Source organism: Medicago sativa, chromosome 7 (assembly GCF_051527215.1).
Source record: "Medicago sativa cultivar Bolivia chromosome 7, Bolivia_mono, whole genome shotgun sequence".
Taxonomy (NCBI): Eukaryota; Viridiplantae; Streptophyta; class Magnoliopsida; order Fabales; family Fabaceae; genus Medicago; species Medicago sativa.
The window spans coordinates 84789151-84811795 of record NC_140755.1 but is presented as its reverse complement, the minus strand read 5'-3'; the positions used below and the strand labels follow the sequence as shown (position 1 = coordinate 84811795).

The window sequence follows — 22645 nt, the reverse complement described above, 5'->3', positions numbered from 1 at the left end:
ATATTTCCCTTATGTTAGGGGTCAAAAGAGCATATTTCCCTAAACATGGGGGGTCACTTTTGTCATTTTTTTCATAGGGAGCCAAAATCGCAACTTTTTAAAACTTAAGGGATGAAAAGTGCACTTTAGCCAAAACAATAACAAACCAGCCCCTTAAGTTTATCCTCTTTTGCACTTTTGGCTACCCGATCCAATTTTGACCCAGTCAATTCACACGTGGCACTTCAACGATGTCACGTGTGTAATTTTTTTAATTAAAAAAAAACATGTGGCTTTTTTTATTTATTTTTAATTCAACTCAATTGAAAGAAAAAGTGGCCAAAACACATCCAAAACAAACACAGTTTTTTGCAAATTTTGATTTGGGTTTGTTCGATTTGGATTTTTTATTGAATTTGTTTGGTTTTGAACATCCCTAACACCGACGGTCCATGCTTGCTTTTAAACTTTTTTTAAGGGCATGGCACAAGTCCTCAGTTTAGAGAAATCTACTCGGTGGTTGTAGCCCGACTTCAACACTTTTTTAAATTTCCACTACTGACTATTTGAATTTGTAAAAATTCTCTAATAGTTTTCAGATTTTTCTCTTAACACATAAATTTTTGCAAGGTCAGTTTAATAATTTTAAAAAAGAAGTGAGCTGCTCTAAAGCAAGTTTTATATGTGACTTTTTTTCTGTGTGTACACGGGACATTTTTGCTTATAAAATCTAATATAAAAATATTTTGTGGCCTAAAATTAAAGGATATACATGGACGGTAGTTGGAGGTAGTGGCTCTCCTAAGGTTTCCTCATCCGAGATTCTTAGGAAAACGATTAAGCTGGCCCTTGCGAACAACTTGATGCGGTACCTCCCTTCAACCCTTTGAGCGAAATATGGGAAAACAAAAGAAAAGAAAATCCATGGACTGGCCCTATCATCTCCACCCCGTTGTAGGAACTATGAGATCACCCAAGGACGCCTTCGGCATCCAGAGATAGCGGACCGACCATAGAATCATGTTCAAAGAAAAAAGTGGAACACATTAGTTATCGAATTCTCGCTCTTCCCCAAAGACAAAACACTCGCGCCCCGCAACCATGCCCAAAATGCCCATGCGCTAGTTAACTAGCGCAAGTGTAAAATAATGTGCAAGTTAACAAACGTGGCGTGAGTTAAGTGGCGCAGAGAGGCTAATTTTTTTAAATTTATTTACGTGCAAATTACACTCACCTCCCCTAAGGTATTTGTAAATGACACCGACACCCCCTCTAGTTTTTAACTTAACACTAACCTCCCTTATTTGTTGTTTAAATAGACAAATACCTCCCTTTCTATCTAACATCCGTTGGTCTCCGTTAAATAACTCCTCCAATTTCACTCATTCTCCCACTCACATTCTCTCTTATTCATTCCGATGGGAAATCTTCGTCCACTATTGCATTTGTATTCATGGAAATTTTATTTTAATTAAGCATTAATTTGATAGCCGATAATTATGTCCTTTATTTGGTTTACACCTGCTCAAAGTTTTGTGTCGAATGTGAAAAGATACAATTCATACTTCTCAGCCCAATATTCTACAAAACCTTCAACATCAAAACGAAAAAAAAAAAAAAAGAATTTATTCCACTTTCCAAAATACACACCTAGGGAGCTACAAACTCCAGGAAAAGCAAGAAGAAAAAGAAACTCAATTTCAAAATTATATTAGCGTTAAGGGAGATATATAAGAAAATTGGACACAACTTTCTAAATTCTAGAAAATTGAGTGGTAGTTTTGGGATTGAACTTGTTAGTTTATAGAAACTCATCAACTCCGTCCGGATTGTTTACGAGAGAATTCAAGGTGTTTGGGAGAGATCCAGATAGGGAATTGTGTGAAAAGATTTCAAGGATTTGAGTTAGTTATACAAAAGGAATCAGACCGATAATGAATTGGTTTGGGGTGTTATGATTTTGAGGTTTGAAAGGGAAGAGGTTGAAGAGGAAATTGGGTATAAGGAGATGCCAAAGAAATCATAATCGCAGAACGTGAGAAGAGTGAAATTGGAGAAGTTATCTAACAGTAGACTAACGGCGTTAAATGGAAAGGGTGGTTAATGTCAAGTTAAAAACTAGAGGGGGTGTTAGTGTCATTTAAGAATACCTTAGGGGAGGTGAGTGTAATTTCCCTTTTATTTACTATATTCAAATTATTTTATTTACTTTATTCTAAATTATTTTATTTACTTTATTCTAAATTATTTGTTCACTTTAGTCTAAATTATTTATTTTCTAAATTATTTGTTCACATTATTCTAAATTATTTATTTGCTATATTCTAATTTATTTATTCACTTAAAATAAATTCGAAATTAGAAAATAAATTCGATTTTATTCTAATTCAATATTTATTCTAATTTATTTATTCATTAAATACAAAATTAGAAAATAAATTTAATTTTATTTATTCAATATTTATTTATTCAATACATAACCATAAAATAAATGCAAATATAAATACAAATAAAAAACAAAATTAATAAATATAACTCTCATTTTATTAATATCATTCAAACATTACAAGAATCAATACATATATTTTATTTGAATTCCCTAATCTACTTATTATCTTTTTACCCTTTTGGGGTAAAAAGTTATTTTTACCCTCGTCGGTATATAGCAATAGCTCTTGGGAAAATAGTGATCGATCTGTTGGGGAAAAAGACATCAAGATCCCTTGAGGTAAATTTAAATTTGGTTCCTTTTATACCCCCATGATGATTCTTTTTACCCACGGTAAAAAGATTTTGGGAGTAAAAGAAAGCAAACCTAAATTTACCTCAAGGGATGATGTCTTTTTCCCCAACCCGACCGACCACTATTTCCCAAGAGCTACTACTATACACCTAAAGGGGTATAAAGAGCCTAGAGACTATAGAAGCAAAAAGAAGAAGAGAAAGAGGGGGAGAGAGTGGGAGGAGATAATGCGAGGAAAAAAGGAAGTTTGTGAGGGTATTTATAGGTGGTTTAAGGTAACATAACACTTAATGAGGTCAAAAAACGTGAAAAAACTCAAAAAAAAAGTGTAAAAACCATTAAAATGCATTGACCACCGTCCAAAAAACGTGTGTTCTTGAGCTCTAACAACCGGCCAACTTGTGCGAGTTAACTCGTGCAGAGGCTCATGGTTATAAGGTTCGTGAGTTAAGTCACGCATCGTGACTTAACTCACGCAGGGGTATATTTGAAACCATGTTGGGTGCAAGCAAAATGTCTTTGGGGGAGAGCAAAAATCTTAGTTATCTCGCTCTCATGTTGAACAATTAAGGGTCATAGAAGTGCAATTACCCATTCTTAACTTAAAACCCACATTCTCAAGAGCAAAGCGTCAAGTGATAAAAGGGGTCTATATATAAAATAGTTTAATATTATCTATACTATATATAAAAGGGTTAAATATGTTTTTTGTCCCTATAAAATTGGGACCTTAAGTTTAATCCTTACTTAATTTTAATAGTACTTTTAGCCCTTATAAAAAAAATTTCGCACTTAGTTTTAGTCCCTACTAAATTTAAATTTATTTAATTATGCTTAAACTTTTAAGATTTTGAAGAATTTTTTGTATAAATGTTAAGAACATTACTAAAAAGTTCATCTCGCAAAAAATTATCTCAAAATTTTATTTCTACGTTCGTATTTTTGTTACTTTTATCTTGAACTTCGTCTTTTAAAAAAATTCATATTTAATTCATTTCATGTTAAAAAAAAATTAAATTTTAGTAAACGAACCGTTTGTAATGTTATAAATTTGTCTCAAACAAATCTTTGCCACTCTATATTACATGTTAGTCCCAATATTTTCCTTCATTCTTCTTATTGTATTCACTCTATTATTCTAGATGAAATAAAATGAGCTATAATTTTTAAAATAAACAAAAAATAGAGTTTATTATATTCAAAGGGGTCTACAACAGATTCAACTCAACGTACAAAATATTTTTAAAACGTTTTTGACCTCGTAACACGTGTACTTAGAACATCCACAATGGTAGTCCATTAATAGGGACGCTTTAAATGGACCCCACATGTACACATCACTTATTTATAATTTTTTAATCGAAGTACCTATTAAGGATTCAACGACTCCAATGACAATAGACTAATAAAAACTCCAATGAAAAATACTTAAATATGTCCCACTAACTTTAGATCATTATACAAAAATAATTTATTACTTCTTTTACAAGTGGGACCAACCAAGACATATTTTATTACTTCTTTTACACTTGGGGACCGTTAGTTGTCCAGGAGAGAGAGGGTTTTTATATAGTTGTCTATTGCTTAATATGGACTCATTTTTTCTTTCTTCAATAGGGGTTCTTACCAGAGAATGATCCTTGTTATGTAAGGAACTTTCATTAGAGATGCTCTTAGACTTTGCATTATTTGCTATCCCACACCACCTACACGACACATGTAATAATTGAAAGCTATAAAGATTCAAACATTTGTATTAAAATGGCATTTCTTCAATCTGATTTACTTTTTGCAGCTCGTACTAGCAATTTGAATGTCCACACTGCTAGAATAGTTGCCTTTATAGGGGCAAGCCAATATACAAGGATGTGTTCCATTGTTATGTGATCCCCTCTAGCATAAGTCCATGCCATTGCCTGAACATGTCAATTAAGGTTTCTTAGCAAAAGACCAATATTATGATACGAAATTCTAAATAGGGGTGTAATGAGTCGGTTTGATTTGATAGTTGAGAGAAAATAATTATGAGCCAGTAAAAAATAGTTGGTTTGGTTTTTGCAACCTTTTCTCACAAAATTCAAACCAAATTGATAAAGAACATATTAGTTTGGCAAGGTTCAATTAATCGGGTTGACATTTTTATAACTCTAAGAAACTTAATTACATTATTTTAACTCGGATACATCGGTACTTACAGATGCGGGATTCATACAACCACCGGTCAAATCGGAGCCAAGTATATGAAGAGTTAACTTGGAGAGGCTGGAAATCCAAGTCTTCATGAAGAAACTTTCACGGATTTTTGTTGCAGAGAGGCAAAGTGAAATGGTTACAATTGCAAATGTAAGTAATCCTTCTGTCAGTGCACCATGAGGAATGTCAACATTCAAACGTGGTCCCCTTCCTACTTCAGGAATGGTTTCAATAACAAGTTTAACTCCAACAATAAATCCAACCACCTGAAGGGATCATTATTACCATGATATATATATATATATATATATATATATATATATATATATATATATATATATATATATATATATATATATATATATATAGAATTTAAATTGAGTTCATTGGTTGAGATGCATAACAAATATATAGTTCATCTATACACTAAAAGTCTTTCTTTTGTGTGTGAAGTGTACATGTAGTGTGGTAGGCAGGGGACACATTAAATTGGTGCCCCTGTAATGTAAGTATTGTTCCACAAACAATTAAATAAGGGTTAATTATTTTTCTAGTCCCTATAAAATAGCGACCTTGTAAGTTTAGTCCATACTTAATTTTAATAGCATTTTTAGTCCCTAATTTTGTTTTTCTCGCACCGAGTATTAGTCCCTACTCAATTCAAATTTGTTTAATTTATGCTTAAACTCTTAAATTTTTGAACAATTTTTTGCGTACATGTTTAGAACATTACTAAAAGTTCGTCCGCAAAAAATTATCGCAAAATTTGATTTCTACATCCAGATTTTATTACTTTTTATCTTTAACTTTTGTCGTTTTAAAAAATTCATATTTAATTCATTTCATGTCGAAAAATGCTAAATTTTAGTAAACGAACCTTTCATAAATAGTTTCTAATCTTGTCTCAAAAAAATCGTTCAAAAATTTAGGAGTTTAAGGATAATTAATCAAACTTTGTTTTAGCAGGGACTAAAATTATAAGTAAATTTTTTTTTATAGGGACTAAAAATGCTATTAAAATTAAGTAGGGACTAAACTTACAAGGTCGCTATTTTATAGGGACTAGAAACATAATTAACCCATTAAATAATAAGTTAAATATTTTATTAGATTTAAGTAATGCAATAAGAAAGCAACAAAAAGAAAGAAAATTTTAACCTGCGCAGGAATTCTATAACCAACACAGAAAAGGAAATTATGAAAATCTCCAGATATATCAACCAAAACAGGGAGAGGGTTGTGGGCCCCACCACGAGAAACTTTGGCTAGGAAAGCAAAGAAGAACATGTTGACAATGGAAAAAACAATCTTCAGAATCTCAGCTAAATGAGTATGAGAAAAACCAAGAATTTTGAAGACGAATAATCGAAGGAGAACACCAGAACATACCCACATGAAAGACAGAACAAAATCTGATACAACAACTAACCTACTTGGTCGTACCATTTTCAACTGACAACAACAATAAAGTTGAACTGATGATGATATCTTGTGTTTGGAATTTGAATCAAACAAACAAGGAGGCTGTATCTATATATATGATACTAGATTGGTGACATTAGCATTAATATTGGCATGCCAATGCAGAAAGTGGTAGCTGCGAATACTTTACTAGGAAAGTGCTGTGGTCCAAGACCAAGAAAGAATGTTTTGTAATTGATGTGTGACATTGCCATGCAAAATGTTGTGGTCAAAGAAGTTATGATGTTTACTTGAAAATGAAAGCCTAAGAGGATTGCTTTGGTGGTCTTATCACTAGTTGCTGCTCATTGTCATAAAGATGATAAAATAATTGTAACAAAAACAAATCTAATTAATAATAGTCTAGTGGTTAGATATTCATCCCATAAAGTGAATAAGTGGATTTGAACCCCAACCCCTTGCATATTAAATGCAATGTTCCTACCAATTTGAATCCTGGCGAAGCGTTTGGCGGCTTGTGGAGGATCCTTTCGTGAGAAAAACCTCTAATCCATGGTTTTTTTCGGCCTTCGAGCGTAATGGTGGCGTTAGTTTTGCAAAAAAAAAAAAAAAAACTGCAAAGTAAAGTTTTGAGGATGGCAGCTCTTTTGTACTAAGAACACCCTTAGAAAACTCAAACTGAACTTCGGATTTGGAACCTTGCTTTTATGTCAAAATGGCTCGAAGCCAAGAGAATCAACTCTCTAACTCTCAAATGAGAAACTGACAATTTTATATAATTAAATGTTGTTGATACATGAAGGAAGTGACCTTATTTATAGTAATCCTAGAGGTCATGGATACAACTGTAATGAAAATAGAAATAGCTATGGTTGCTTGCATACTAAGGGTGAGGCAATTAAGAGGTTGTCTGTATGTCTTGATGTGTATCAGTTGTTCAAAGGAAGCCACTTTCTCTGCGTTAAAGGAAGGACAAAGTTAGAAAAAAGGAATATGCATTGTTCATTGACTAATCAAAAGTATACATCTAAGTCTAACACATTCATATTTGTTATATACTTTAGTGCATGCAAAAATGAAAGAAGATAGTTATTTCTTTATTCCTCTTGATCTAAACACTCCTAACCTTATACTGTTTGGGTTTAATTAATAATATCAACACTTTCCAAATAAAAATGGATTACATATATGCATTCTCGAAAACCAACACATCTTTTTGTGGCATAAGGTTACATAAATGATACAGGCCATGTGACAAGACAACACCTAGCTACCAATTGGCCTCTCATATGTTTTGACATTATAATAAGTTGTTAATTAACTCAAACATTATCCAATTAAATCATTCATTATTTAAATCACATACTACTAGTTGAAGCCATATAACATCCATCAGAGAAGATAAGAGTAATTGCATAATACTTTCTTAATGGAAGAAAATCAGCTTATCAAATTGAAAGCACAGGAAGCATAGTATCAATAGTAAGTTACATGCTTGACTTCTTTTACCCACCCTTTTATTTTATTGATAGGGTTAGATATGTACATTAGGCATGGGATATGTAAGCATCTAGGTATAAATTGTATATTTCATGTAAATTGTAGATGACAATCAAATAAAATAAGAGTTGTATTTACCTCAAATATTGAACAATAGTTAATCTAGGAACCAAAGAGCTTCATCTAGATTTGAACTAGCTACCTGCAGAAACCATTCAAACACTTTATTTCATATCTAACCTAAGCTTGATATTTTTATACAAGCGTCACTGATTAAAATGATCAATTTCGCATAAATAAAATCTAGAAACATACCATGGAAGGAATGAGAGAAAACTCAAAGAATCTTTCTATTGAGGATAAAAGTGAATATTACAAATGATAAGAGATACCTTCTAGTGAGGTGGTTACAACTATATATACTACTATATGACTAATGCTAACTAGTAACTAACTTATATCTCTAATACTTTTCATGTTACTTGGTTTAAACTTGCACAAAATTGTAATAGACCGGAGCTATTAAAACTCTCATCAAATCATCACCTAGTGATGAGTCGATGAACTGGATCCGCTTATTTCTTTTCACAAACCTCAGTTTTCCTGTGTACTAACAAAACAAAAACATCAAAACAGAAAGAAAAGAAAAAGAAATTCGCAAGAAGAAAGATAAGGGTTGGTATTGATCTAATTTACTCTGACAATGCCCTCTTGTTAACTAACAATACACGGATAACGTGTTCAAAATCAGAATCTGATTGAGTTAGAACTCTTGTCATCGGATTCCTTCATTTTTTTATAATGGATGAAAAAACACTCAGACATCCACACAAAATTTCAAGATCCACGGTGAAATTGATCCCGATTAGTCGGTTGTTGAACAGGATACGGAATTTCCAAAAAAAAATAAAATAAATCAAGATCCTATAAGAAGGGCTGCCAGTAATTTTATTCTTAGGGCAGTGTCGCACAACTTATGGAATAAATGATTATATGACAAAAGGCTTGTAGGTCAGTTAAGACTGAGCCTAATCTAGACAGGCAAGGGTTTGATGATGGAATGTCAAAACTCAAAATTTCAATCCTCCATTAGAGTAATATTGAGACAGGTAAAACCAAATGTGACAAAAGAATGCAGTACAAAACTCCAGAGACAAAATGATCAAATCCAAACATCATATAGTAGATTGTCTACAAAGAGTTAATTCATCTTTCACTGATGAAGAATTAAACATTCTTTTATCAGCATCTCAAATGCAAATGGTCCACTTAACACAAGAGAAGATTACGTTAAATGAATGCTGGTGACACAAAATCAAGCATAACAGTACAAAGACACAGCTTAAATAATACACATAATAATGACTTTGCAGCAATGCTTTCCATGTTCCTTGTTTTAAGTACAGTAAGTAATCATCTGGGTGACAATATGTTTTTCCCCTTCAGCTGAACTAAAACAATATTTCAGTAGTATAAGCGACACTTCGAATAGAAGGAATGTTTGGTGTACAAACATGTCCCAATATCAAATGGTGACACATGTGATTACATTCAGTTAACTCATTTTTTCAAAATGTTATTCGTGTAATGTCAATGTCATGTTCGGTGTTCATGTCTTTGTGAGTGCTCTAATTTTATCTCCTTGTTTCCAATTCTTCCTTGCGCCTTGTTATTTTTATATCACACCAGCTAGAGGTGTTTGTGATGCTACTTGGTTTTGAGCTTAAAAATCATCCGAACCGTACGAGGAAAAAACATGTGGTTTGGTTTGGTTGACTTTTTAAAAAAATCAAATCAAACCAATGCAGTTTGGTTTAGTTTCGTTTTTTGCAAGACAATATGTAATTTAAAAAATATGTCAACAATTTTGTTTATGTTAGTTGCAATAATTAACTACTTTTCAACGATTAACTTCAAATGCCGTTAAGATGCATAAATAGAAGGTGCAACAATTAATAATTAACCCCAATTACAAAATCCACAACATATTTATACGATTAAGGAAATAAAAAAGGTTTGAGTGAGTGTTTGGTGGGACGAGTGAGTGTTTGGGTTGAGCGGATGTTTCTCTAAATCTGCACTTCGGGGTGGATTTGGTTCATGTGGCAAAAATAAAAAATAAACTGCAAATTGAACCACACAGTTGAAAGAAAAATCGGTCAGAACACATCCAAAACAAATGCAGTTTTTTGCAAATTTTGATTTGGGTTTGTTCGATTTACGATTTTCTATTAAATTGGTTCGGTTTTGAACATCCCTAACTCAAGCAATCCATGCATTTCAACTTTTTCTAAGGGCATGGCACAAGTCCTCTGCTTAGAGAAATCTACTTGGTGGTTATACCCCGCCTAGACTATATATTTCAACACTTCTAAATTTCCACTACCGAGTCTTTGAATTTGTAAAAATTCTCTCATAGTTTTCAGATTTTTCTCTTTAACACATAAATTTTTGCAAGGTCGGTCTAATAATTTTAAAACATAAGTGAGCTGATCTAAATCAAGTTTTATATATTTGACTTTTTTCCGTCTACGTACGGAATATTTTTCTTATAAAATCTAATAGCCTAAAATTAGAGGAGGATACATGGACGGTAGTTGGAGGTGGTGGCTCTCCTAAGTTTCCTCATCTGAGATTCTTGGGAAGAGGATTAACCAGGCCCTTGTGAACAACTTGATGCAGTACCTCCCTTCAACCCTTTGAGCGAAATGCGGGAAAACAAAAGGAAAGTAAAATCCACGTACGTACCCTATCATATTCATCCCGTAGGAACTACGAAATCACCCCAAGGACGCCTTCGGCATCCAGGGGTAACAGATTGACCATAGAATCCTGTTCAAAAAAGAAAGAAAAAAAGTGGAATGCATTAGTTATCTGCTCTCATGTTGAACAATTAAGGGTCGAGAAGTGCAATTTGTAACATCTATTATTTTCCTTAATTGGTCTATTTGGTGTGGATATTATAGGATATGCCTCTACTTGTTGGCCTTACCTATGTCTTTGTCTTAGTATTTATTGAAAATTTTATTATTTAGTGTATCCATCTTTCTTAATATAATAATGTGCTAGTTTAGGTTTCAACCCAAAGGTTTAATAATAAATAACATTGGTATAATAGTAAGGAAGAGAAAAAATTAGCCTTAATAGTGGTTTTGACCCCTTAATAATAATAATAATATTAAACTAATAAATTTAAATTAATAGATTTTAAATACGTAAACATTAATTAATATAAATTTTATTATGAATTAAAAATGTCCTTTTATGTCATTTTACATTTATCAACTAGTTAAACCGCTAATTTTACCAAACATTTCAAGTAGCATATCGCTTATCCGCTATCAACTATCGCCTATCGGTCATCATGCTATAAGTTATCAACTAGCATATCGGTCATCCGTTGTTTATACCAAAGAGAGCTTTGAATGGAAAAGAGAAATTATAAGTTATTTTACAAAATTATCCTTCATTAATGGTATTGGAAAGATAAATTGACGAATTGAAAGAAGTGTGAGTAATAAATAGTTGAGGGTATAGTAGAAAAAATAGTATTTAATGCTTCGTTGGTATTGTAAATCGAGTTATAATTTGGAACAAATTTTTTTCTCCAAAACAACTTATAATTTGGGACTGGGGAAATATAAATAACAATGCTAAATAGTGAAATTAATAACCATTAAAAAAATTAGGTAAATTACTATAAACACGTGTTAAAAAATTTTGAATTACTATTGTATTAAAAAAGTTCACTATAATTTATTTTTTAAAACTATATGTCAAAGTTCACTATGTGTTGAGTATATTTCCCGTTACATTTAATTTGTTTATAAAGTTTGAACATTAAAATGAAAATAAATAAATAAATAGTTTTTTAGCAAATAAAAATTAATTTAATAATAACAATAATACATATAAGATATATTATATTAATAAAATTAAATTATTAAATACTAAATACTCTTTCCGGTCACATTTATAAGCACAAAACAAGATTCTAGATGTATTGAATAGTTATTGTATCTTGTCACATTTATAGGTCGGATACATTAATTATTCAATGTACCGGAGGGAGTAGCTTATAGCTGATGGATAGCTTATGACTTATAATTAGAATCTTAGGACACACATCATAGGTTGTTAGGGTATACAATTTGAACCAACTTGTATCAAAATTTAATTTGAGCAACAATATTTGTTTGTTTATATGAATTGAGTATCAATTAATCTTTCGAATTGGATAGGATCGCGACATAACTCTCAAATTTAACGACGTTGTATTCTCATTTGTCGCTTCACAAATGGAGACGTAACAAAAAATTAAAGATATGAAATGTATTTGATATATAACATTTCATGAATTAATCTTTTAATCATTTGTTGCTTATATTGCATTTCAATTTTGGAAATGTATTACACCGTGTGAAGCAGAAGAAGGTAAGAACGATTCTTGTTTTTGTGACTGCACTGCATGTAACAATATTCACAATCACAGGTACTATTTGTTTTTCTTTGCATGTGTTCTTCTTGTGAACGTGAATTCAATCATTCAATCAAGAATTGAATTGTTGCACATTCACAATTTTTTGATTTAATCATAACATGAAAACATGCACATCAAAAAGAATTGAATTGTTGCTGATTTTTTGCTATTTCATTTCTTGATTGTAGACATCATTTTATTTGATGCAATGGGAGTCTTTGATAGGGAAACAGCTTCTTACATCTTAGGTTTAGCGAGTGTTGTTATTTGGGTTGTTGCTGAGATTCCTCAAATAATCACTAACTACCGAGCTAAATCTACAGATGGCCTCTCCGCCTGTTTCTTGATCACTTGGATTATTGGGTAAGTTAGCTTTTATTAAGATTGATTTTCTAAGGGCTGCTTGCGTATTTCTTATCCGATTCGGTCCCTAAAGTATATAAAATCCGTCAATTTAGATGTTAAGGATTAACTTGACGAATTTTCATATAATTTGGAGACTAAATTAACGGTTTTAATGTACTTTATGGACTGTGCATATAGAATGATAATTTAGGAAATGGTTTATTCTTAAATAATTGGTTGCTAACTATGCAGTTTTATCTGCAACAACTGTTTAGGCTTTAGATTCAGTTGAGGGATGTCGTTGAATGAAAGTATATGATGTAGGAATCAGTTTGTTGTCCTCTTAAAATGGATGCTAAAAAGACAGAATGGGGTTTCTATGAAATTGTCGTATAATCTCATCTATGAACGTTTTAATCTCATTTGTAATGATGCACTACTGGCCATAGTCTCCTAGCATGGTTCATTCACTGTTTTGATACAGCTTATTTGTGTGTACTGCAGAGATCTATTCAACCTGTTTGGGTGCATTCTGGAACCTGCAACTGTGAGTGTCTCTCTCGTGTCTTAAATATTTAAGTAGCTTGCCTCTTACGTCTTACGAGCTATCTTTGAAATTCGCTGTTACTTATTCCATTATCAAAATTCATAACATTTTATTTCATGGAAAAAAATATTCACATCATTGTACTGTTGAACTGGTTTGGTGGTTTGGGCATTTAGAAAAAAGACTTGTAGATTTTGTAGTAAGGAAAAAAAGATTAGATGGAGGATAGTCAGATTACTAGAGGCAGAGGAAAAACTATAAGATAAACTATTAGGTTCTAGAGATGAATGAGTCGGATCGAAATATGGTTTATGATAGAACATTATGGCGTAATTTGACCCATCTAGCCGACCTCATTTAGTGGAATATGGCTTGGTTGTTGTTGCCTTATACTGTCGAACAACCAGGCGACAAGGATTGGACATGTAATTGTCCAACAACTGATTCCTGCTTGAATCACTAAATATGTTACTGCTTTGGTAAAGTGTATCTCAATGAGAAAGTGAGTTTTATTATAAAGTTTCTTGAACGCTGCCTTTAACTGTTAATGATTCTGATTTCTTAAGTGCAGAGAAACATGAAAACTCTACTAACTCCTTGAAAACCCTCTACAACCTTTGAGTTTTAAGAGAGAAAGATGAGAGAGAGAGAGAGAGAGAGAGAGAGAGAGAGAGGAAAGGAGAAAGAGTGCTCAGTAGTGTTTGTTGAATTACGGACATAGAACCTAAGGACCAAATTCTCCACCAGGGCTTACCCTTTTCAAATGATAACAAGTCATAATGGTGCCTCTACCTGTACCTCCCCTTATTTAAAACTCAAAACAGATACCCTTTGGCCTTTACAGTATTCATATTGAACTTTGTAAAATATGCCAATATGTAATTGGTCATTCTCAAAATTAATAGGGGTATGCTTAACGATTTCTTTTATTTCTTTATGCAGCTTCCAACTCAATTTTATATGGCAGTGGTAAGGACTCTTGCTGAAGACTGATGGGCTATGTTACATAGGAAATCATTATTTTTATCTGGATTTCCTATTCTCAGTTTGCCGGTGTGATGTTACCTTTTTACTGATGTATTGATATGCAGCTGTATACAATTATAACTGTTGTGCTTGGTTCACAAGCCATTTACTATGGATACATATATCCCCGATCACAATACCAGAGACTGCTCAAGGTACAAATTCCTATCCCTCTACTTATGCTTCATATGACCTTTTTGACTTGTATATGTCTGTTGATTATAATCGCTTTCCAAAATTTCAAACAGTATATCTCCCTCATTCAATTAGTGAAGTTCATATTTCTTAGGAGTTGTGAATATACGTAGACATCAAATACACGGAATGATAATGTTTTTTTAGTGCGGATTGAAGCTAACCTCGGAATGACAGGATCTTGAAAATCATGTAACTAATATGTGTGATGTATAATAGCCCAGAGTCCTGTTATAACGGGAAACAAAATGAAAGCTCAAGCTCCATATTGAACAGAGGCAGCATGTTTATGTAGCTTTGGGAGTCAAAGTACCATATTGAATGTGCATAAAGTTAAATTAATTTTATTTGTGTGGTACCATTGTCTGCTCTCTTTGCATAATTTATCATTTGTGAAACTTAGTTATCCACGTCAATTCTAACTGTCTGAGTAGATAAGAATCATATGACCTTGGATGTTATTCCCATAGAGTAATACTATGTAGCTATTTTGCATGTGATGATCCATATCATATAAGTAACGAGAAAGAATTTAAATATTTTCCTAGTTACTGTAATAAAATTGAATTTTATGAAAAATATGGTTCGAAATACCTGCCAAGAGTTTTGTATGCAGTTTTATGCTTTCTCTTGGGACTATATTTGACCATATTAGGTCGACAGAGAAAAGGTCGCAAATACACTCATAATTACAGTTAATTTTAAGAAAGTTTGTGAGCAATTCTAGACAAAGAAGTTGAGATACATTCAGTAAACTCGAATTGCTTAATACAATATTTTCATCTGTATTCTATCATTCTATGAATGAGCAGGTTGAGACTCCAACAAAAGCTGGACAAGTACAAAAAGTCAGTGATGCTGAACAGAGTCACCAATTTGATGATTTCAGTAGAGGCACTGGTCAGAGTTCTCCTATTCCTCTTCCAGTACACCTTCCAAGTATATTTACCGGAAGAGAAGAATTATTCTACCAGTAATAAATCTTTCTCATTAAATCTGTTTATAATGCATTGTTGTGCTCTAGCTTCTCACTTATCCTCAATCTTCTGATGTGTTTGGTATGAAGAAAATATCTGATTGTTCCCCAATCTTCAGCAGTATATAAATAAACTTCAATTCATTTCATCAAAAAGTTGTCAGTTTAAAATGCACTTATCTTCAATGTTCTAAAACTGTAAAAAAATTAGTGTTTGGTATGTTTAGCCTTCCAGTTTGAGGACAAGCTTATTGCGCTCTCCTGAAACTGGCAATAACCCTTGCTTTAGTCATAAACAAATAAGACTGAAGGGGCTCATTTTTAGGGACCGGATTGACGCCAACCTAATTATTAGAGACTAAAAGGGCACTTCACTAAAATAAAGTATTGAACTTGCGCAAAAAATGTTTGTCAAAATAACATTACTCGATTTTTCTCCTGTTCTCTTGATTGAAATCTTCTGGATTTCTTACCAATATTTTTACTTTTGAAAGTTTTCTTTATCAAAATATTGAAGATTCACAAAGATTTGTCTTCTTTCTGTTGGGCTTGCTGAGTATGGATGATTTCTTTTGTGGTAATATGAAGATAATAAGCATGAATCTACACAAAATTTCTAGTGAGCTTTGGTTTTTCTATATTTTAGAAATACTCATTGATGTTTTGAATTCATTAGGTCAGCAAGATCTCTGTCCAAGAGTCATACGCCAACAGCAGGATCCATCATAGCCCAAAGAATGTCACCTACTTCTCCTTTTTTGGATTCTATAGAAAAGAATTTGTTTCGTCCAGATGTTGACACACAATCTGACCCAAGTTTGAAGATCAAGTCTACTCTATGTGTGGTAAACATTCTAGTGATATGGACTACTTTGTTTATGTTTATGGGATTGTTAGCATCGAAATCTAACTGCATCTAGTATTTATTCAGGTGTCCACATTAACTTTTCTTGGTGTTATCAATCTGCATAAATCACTAGAGAAAAGAATTAATCCCTTGGTCTCAAATCCAAGACAACAATTTGTGGTGTATGTTGGACGGAAGCTTTTAGAGGTATGATTGATGATTATTTGATGATGTGAAAAAGACCAAGTACTATCCCTTAAGTAAGGAAACGAATAATGATGATAACTAAAAAATGTGGAAACTAATCTTAAAAGATAATCGACGATACTAGGATAAGAATAATTCCTATGACAAAATTTAAGTTACTCCAAGATAATACCAAGCCTCTACGCACATTGTATAAAGTTTGATCGTTGTTACCTTCATTTTTATAAAGAAGAGTTAAATTTTGTCATAAGGTGCGATCTGTCAGTGCATAGTCCATGCTTAAACCCGAAACATTTTTGTATTAGGGGGTATGTCAGATATAAAACATTCATGTACTCTTACCCAACAGCTTTTAACCAAATCAAAAACCAACAAGCTTTTCAAATAATTGGTTCATGAGCGTTATATTTCTGTTAAACAATCAACCATGTCAAAACAAAATTAAAATGAAATACTTTTTGCAGTATTTGTCATCAATGCTTACAGCAATTGCAGGTTGGCGGGGATCAGCTTATGGAAAATGGTGCATCAGGAACAAGTGGCATTGGGACCTTCCTTGGTTGGGCAATGACAGTTGTATATTTGGGTGGAAGAATGCCTCAAATATTTTTGAATGTAAGTTATATACTTACATTCCGATAGCTTAGTATGGACTACAGATAAAAATTATGTTACATGATATTATTGTTGAACTGGTAATGGACTGTAGTCATTCATCACATCCTTTTATAGCCTGTTATTCGATAAACTAGGAAATGTGTGTTATATATTTGAAAAACTCCATGTCATCTAATAAGCAGTTTATATTGACGTCTATCTCAACAATTTTGCAGATCAGAAGAGGACATGCTGAGGTCAGGAACTTCAACTATTAAAGCTGTGATCCTTTATTTATTTTACTTTTGATTATCATTAGCAACTTAAAATCCGTTCACCAGATTCACCTTTATGAGAGTTAGCAGTAAAAGATATTTTATTTCTAGTTGCACAAAGTGGTATTCATGCATACTGGGAAGAGTTTGAAGTCTTTTATGATTTGTAGGGCCTCAATCCTTTGATGTTTCTCTTTGCTTTAATTGGGAACGCCACTTATGTTGCAAGGTATGCATCTGCTTCATATTATCTTCTCTATTTTAAGTTTTGGCACCAAAATGACTTTTGCTAAAATATGGCAAAAGGTGTGAAATTATCACATGTATTAAATGAGCATCTACTTTATCTTTTTATGTAGCATACTTGTGCGCAGCTTGGATTGGTCAACAATCGGACCAAATCTACCATGGCTGGTAGATGCAGGAGGATGTGTCCTTCTTGATTTTTTCGTATCCTTTTAATTTTATATATTTATCTTCAATCAAATTATTCTTGCAAAAGAAAAGGGGATTCTGCATAGTTTAAGTTATATGTAGGGTCAGCATAGATAGCCTTCGAGTTTAGCTTATCAACTTAAAAAGTTATTTATTGATTTCCAGAGGCCTCTTAGACAGTAAAATAAAATTTAAGGAACACCACTCTTTAACTGAAAAGAAAAGATAATACGACTATACCATCGAATTAAAGAAAATAATAACAGTGAAATGATAGATAACATGTATATGAGGTTCCTGTTGAACCATGTGCAGAAAATTATCATTCAGAAGAAATATGTCTATACTTTTTTAATGGCCAATAATGGTAGTTAGTTGCTATTTTTGTTAGAAGGGGAAGTTGAACCCATGACCTTCTTATCACTCTAATCCCTATGTTCCTCCCCTAAACCACCTTATGACTCCTAGAAATATGTCAACCTTAATACATGTTTTTAGATTTTATTGCAGTTTTTATATTTTCGCTGTCGGACCTCCTCAAGCCTGTAGATAAATATAATCATCAGACTGTTTCTTATTGAGGAAGAAGCAAGGATATTCAGGTCTCTTACTCTGTCTTGTATGTATATGCATGTACGTCTGTGTCATGTTTGGATGTGTTTATGCATACCATGTACTCCTCCGTAGCAGAATATGTACTTTTTTGCTTATATTATGTTACGGAGGGTTATTTGGTTTCTAATATGTCTTCAATTATATCTGTTTTTGTTAGTATCCTGGTGTAGAGGCTGCTAAGACTAATAATGTTTTAAGTGAACGAATGAAAAAGAGAAGGTATTATCTTAATATAACAAGAAAGGCTGGCAATGTTTGGAACTCCAAGAACAACCCTGTCACATAATACTTACGCATTTATCCTAATCGTGCAATCATATTTTGATTAAAAATGTTGTCTTCTCCTACTTTCAATTAACCATAATTATTGACAATTTTCTCTGATTTCAACCAAAACTATATCATTTCATAAAGCTGACATGGATGTTCGCATCAATATTTCCATCTGCACCAAATTGACCTAGATATGTGAGCTTGAAGCTGAATTGGTGAATGGTGATAGCTGCTTAATTGTTAAAATCATTGGCCTAGTGACCATAATAACAAAAGGAAGTAGTTTTGTTCATTTGAGACATTAATTTTGTTTGAGGTTGCTAACTGTCAACCTGCAATTTCGACATGACATTTTTTATGGCATTTATTAAGACATTAGTTTAGTTATTATTCAACTTTCAATCAGTACTTGTGTTTTATTGATCTAAATCTACAAAATCAATGGAAAATGTTTGGATTTATGAAGTTTAATCCTCCTGATAAATATAATTTTTTTTGTAGATCATTGCAAAACACAAAAGTTTAGTATATCGTGGCTACTACTTCAGGATTCCATTCAAAGATGCTTGCTCAAGAAGACTCTTCCCAGCATGTGATCCTTGACGATTTTATACAGTAGGTAATCTGTAATAGAAGTGAAGAATAAATTCATTCATTTACTTGTATTCATATGCTACAAGATGTTCTGAGGTAGCATTAAGCCTTGGAAGCTTTGCCCTTGGAGCTTCAGTGGCACCATTAGACCCTTGAGGGCAGAACACAATGTACACTGATGCATCACGACCAAGTTCTAGATCATATACGCGCTTCCCTGCAGCATATTCTCCCATAAGTTGGTAGGATCTTTCTGATTGATCCATTGCAACACAAATATCATCACTACCTGCTCAAATTCAAGTTAAAAAATGTAATTTCTCCAAAACCAATCATATAACATTTGTGAATTAAATCTAATCTTGAATGGTAACAGGTAAGATACATGAACTTCATGACACATATCTATGCATAATGACTTGTATTTACTGAGTTCAATTTTGATTCGGAATAAGATACAATGTATTAGAGCATCTCCAATGGGGAATCCTTACGTAACAAGGACCACTCCCCGTTAAGGACCCTCCATTGGAGGAAGAAAAATTGAGTCCCCGTTAAGGAACGGGCAACTATATAAGGACCCTCTCTCTCCCGGTAACTAACGGGTCCCACATTTAAAAAAGTAATAAAATGTGTACTACTTGGTCCCACTTGCATAAAGAAGTAATAAAATATGTACTACTTGGTCCCACTTGCATAAAGAAGTAATAAAATGTGTAGTACTTGGTCCCACTTGTAAAAATGAGTAATAGATAAATTATTTTTGTTTAATATGTAAAGATAGTGGGACATATTTAAGTATTTTTCATTGGAGTCCTTATTAGTGTATTGTCATTGGAGTCATTGAGTCCTTAATAGATACTTTTATTAAAAAATTATAAATAAATGATGTGTCGCGTGGGGTCATTTAAGGAGTCCTTGTTAAGGAACTACCATTGTGGATGCTATACATAACATTTCAAGGTTGGAATTTACTCACATGCAGCTAACTCTATCTGTGTCTGGTAGATAAATTCCAAAACTGCTGAAATATCTTTCTCAAACTTAAGAAACGGTCCATTAGGGAACTCCATCTTTCTCAATTTACATAGTCCCTCCCCTAACTCCATCATAGCTCCTTTATGATTCTATATTCAGCACATGAACAGATTTTATTTAATTTGAACAATAAATAATATATAATCCAAACAAAACCATACCACTAAAAATAAAATGAAAACTAGTAACAAGACACAAGTAATATTGAAAACCTGATTGAATAGGTGATGAAATCCAACTGCACATTGCAGTATTCCATGAATTAGTGTTCTTGATGGCTCTTCAGCATTGTGCCAAAGGGACTCAAGATAGTCATGACATTTGTAGTACTCTCCACCATTAAATAGAGTCACTGCTTCATCAAAGTTGTGCTCTTCTTCTTCTTCGTCGTCTTCTTCTTTAGTGAAATACCTGTATGAAACAACAAAGAGCTTGGAGTTGTTGCTTTTGAAATTCAGGTGCTGCTTTGGATAAGTCACTGGATTGAAACCTAAAGAAGAAGGGATGAGGTATGGGTGATAAAGTTGGGATGAGGTATGGTAGATAGTTTTGAGGAAAGAAGAAGATGAAGATGGAAGAAGAGCCATAGATGATGAATATGGTGTGAAAAGTTTTCTCTGGTTTAGCCATATTTCCGTTCATTTTTTATGTGGTTGGGGTGGAAGCTTGTGACAAACAAGAAAAAGAAAGACTTTCTTGCACACTAAAAATTTGAATTAACTATCAATTTCCTCATTAAATTATCTCCCTCTTTAATTTAGTCCCTAGCTATACAAATATAATAAGTAAAATATAGTATATAAAAAAAATTCAATCTAATCCCTATACAAAGATACTTTAACCATTACTTATTATGTTTATATACTTTAATCATTTCTTATTTTTAAATTGACATATTGTATTGAAGAAGGGTTTTGAATATAAACTCTTCAAATTAAATTCATATTTTTATAATATTTTTAAAATTAAAAATATATTATCATAAGCATTAATTTATCATTCTCTAAAAAACACTCTTTCAAAAGATATGAAAGATTTCTCAATTTTTTCCTATATCTTCTCCCCTTCTTTCCAAACTCTCAAACAAAGCCTAAAACTCGAAATGAGACATTGCTCTATTGTTGGTCTAGATTTTCTTTTCTATTGTAAGATGAATCATTTCTTCTCCTAAATCCTTTAATTTAACATTTACCGGCTAAATGGTATTAAGTAAAGCAAGGATTGGTTAGGAATTTTAAGGGAAGCTTTTAATTTGGCTTCTATAGTAGTGGGGCTTTGTCCGATAGTTTGCACGTAGAAATTTACGTCTTTATGATTGAGATTAAGTTTTACCGGAAAGTTGGTTATAAGAAACCGGTTTGTTTTTCGACTCTCATCATGTGCCGTATTTGGTGTCAAAGGAAGTATTGGGGCTTCACCATTATGCAAAACTCTTGGAGCTCTTTCGAATATATTTAGTTAAGGATTGAGATATTTTCATTCATCATATTTTTTAGGAAAGAAACTCTTATACGGATATACATGCTAAATTGGATGCTTATAATTCGTAGTTTCTTGTGATGGTACATCAATCGTTACCTTAGATCTTCTCAGTCTTACTAGCTAGTGTTATGTAACTAAAACAATGAGTGCTGGTATTTTAACATAAAAAATTAGATAACTTATTGGACAATGTATAAAACTACACCTAAAACAAGTCATTAATATAATAAGTTGGGATGATTTAATTGAAAGAGAAAAAGGAAATTATTATAAAAATCTCAACGTTTGTAGAAAGAAAAAAAGTCATAAACATACGGTGTGAGACAATTCTTTTATGTCAATATAACTTTTCTGTTATTATTATTATATAAAAGTTTATATATGAATTGTTTCTATGCATAAAATTTATAAGACTATCTCCAATATACATATTCTACGATTTGTTTTTTCAAGGATACGATATGATTTTTGTTATACATAGTTATTTCTATTTTTTCTTTTTTTGAATAAGTTATTTCTCTTTTTTTGGATAGCTAGATATTTCTCATTTCAGCAGCATAGGCCACTTCGTAAGAGCGCATAGGCCACTTCGTAAGAGCGGTTCTTCTTTAAAATCGATTCTTACATTTTTAAGGATTTTTTTTTATATCTATGGTGAAAATTTCACATTTAAAGTAAACAAGTTTGGAGTTTGAACTTCACCGCTACGTATATTATACAATGTCTATACCAAATAAATTGTTCTTGAAACTATATTTTTATGGATTAAAATGCTTAGTGAATTGTGCGACTTAACCGTAAGATAAATAAGATGTTAAGAATTAATTTCTCTGTCCGAAATTATAAATCGCTTTGGCTATTTCATACGTATTAAAA

The 22645-nt window shown here is 32.4% G+C and overlaps 3 protein-coding genes and 1 long non-coding RNA gene across 6 annotated transcripts; 1 reads left to right on the top strand and 3 right to left on the bottom strand.

Moving 5' to 3' along the window:
• Positions 1–4054: 4054 nt before the first annotated feature.
• Positions 4055–6477, bottom strand: LOC146909513 (putative aquaporin SIP2-1). Its single transcript, XM_085725786.1, has 3 exons — positions 6074–6477; positions 4918–5181; positions 4055–4638 (listed from the first exon to the last, which is right to left on the bottom strand). Exons 1-3 carry the CDS (start codon positions 6359–6361, stop codon positions 4495–4497), a joined length of 696 nt encoding a protein of 231 aa, XP_085581912.1. The 5' UTR covers positions 6362–6477; the 3' UTR covers positions 4055–4494.
• A 602-nt stretch (positions 6478–7079) lies between these two features.
• Positions 7080–8602, bottom strand: LOC146909512 (uncharacterized). Its single transcript, XR_015020428.1, has 2 exons — positions 7976–8602; positions 7080–7293 (listed from the first exon to the last, which is right to left on the bottom strand). It is a non-coding gene; the product is annotated as an uncharacterized LOC146909512 (long non-coding RNA).
• Positions 8603–11935: 3333 nt separating this feature from the next.
• LOC146909511 (PQ-loop repeat family protein / transmembrane family protein) lies at positions 11936–19649 on the top strand. 3 transcript variants are annotated; one of them, XM_085725086.1, is made up of 14 exons: positions 11936–12271; positions 12506–12680; positions 13167–13209; positions 14152–14178; positions 14301–14390; positions 15243–15403; positions 16083–16251; positions 16338–16460; positions 16956–17075; positions 17294–17314; positions 17503–17561; positions 17692–17782; positions 18266–18369; positions 19157–19649. In XM_085725086.1, exons 2-13 carry the CDS (start codon positions 12526–12528, stop codon positions 18314–18316), a joined length of 1110 nt encoding a protein of 369 aa, XP_085581212.1. In that variant the 5' UTR covers positions 11936–12271; positions 12506–12525; the 3' UTR covers positions 18317–18369; positions 19157–19649. The 3 variants fall into 3 exon arrangements, with proteins under 3 accessions (XP_085581212.1, XP_085581211.1, XP_085581214.1); XM_085725085.1 differs by having other exon boundaries at positions 12141–12271; positions 16947–17075; positions 19157–19312; XM_085725088.1 differs by having other exon boundaries at positions 12157–12329; positions 19157–19453.
• On the bottom strand, positions 19109–20906 carry LOC146909510 (DUF309 domain protein). Its single transcript, XM_085725089.1, has 3 exons — positions 20500–20906; positions 20229–20376; positions 19109–19538 (listed from the first exon to the last, which is right to left on the bottom strand). Exons 1-3 carry the CDS (start codon positions 20872–20874, stop codon positions 19312–19314), a joined length of 750 nt encoding a protein of 249 aa, XP_085581215.1. The 5' UTR covers positions 20875–20906; the 3' UTR covers positions 19109–19311.
• Positions 20907–22645: the final 1739 nt, after the last annotated feature.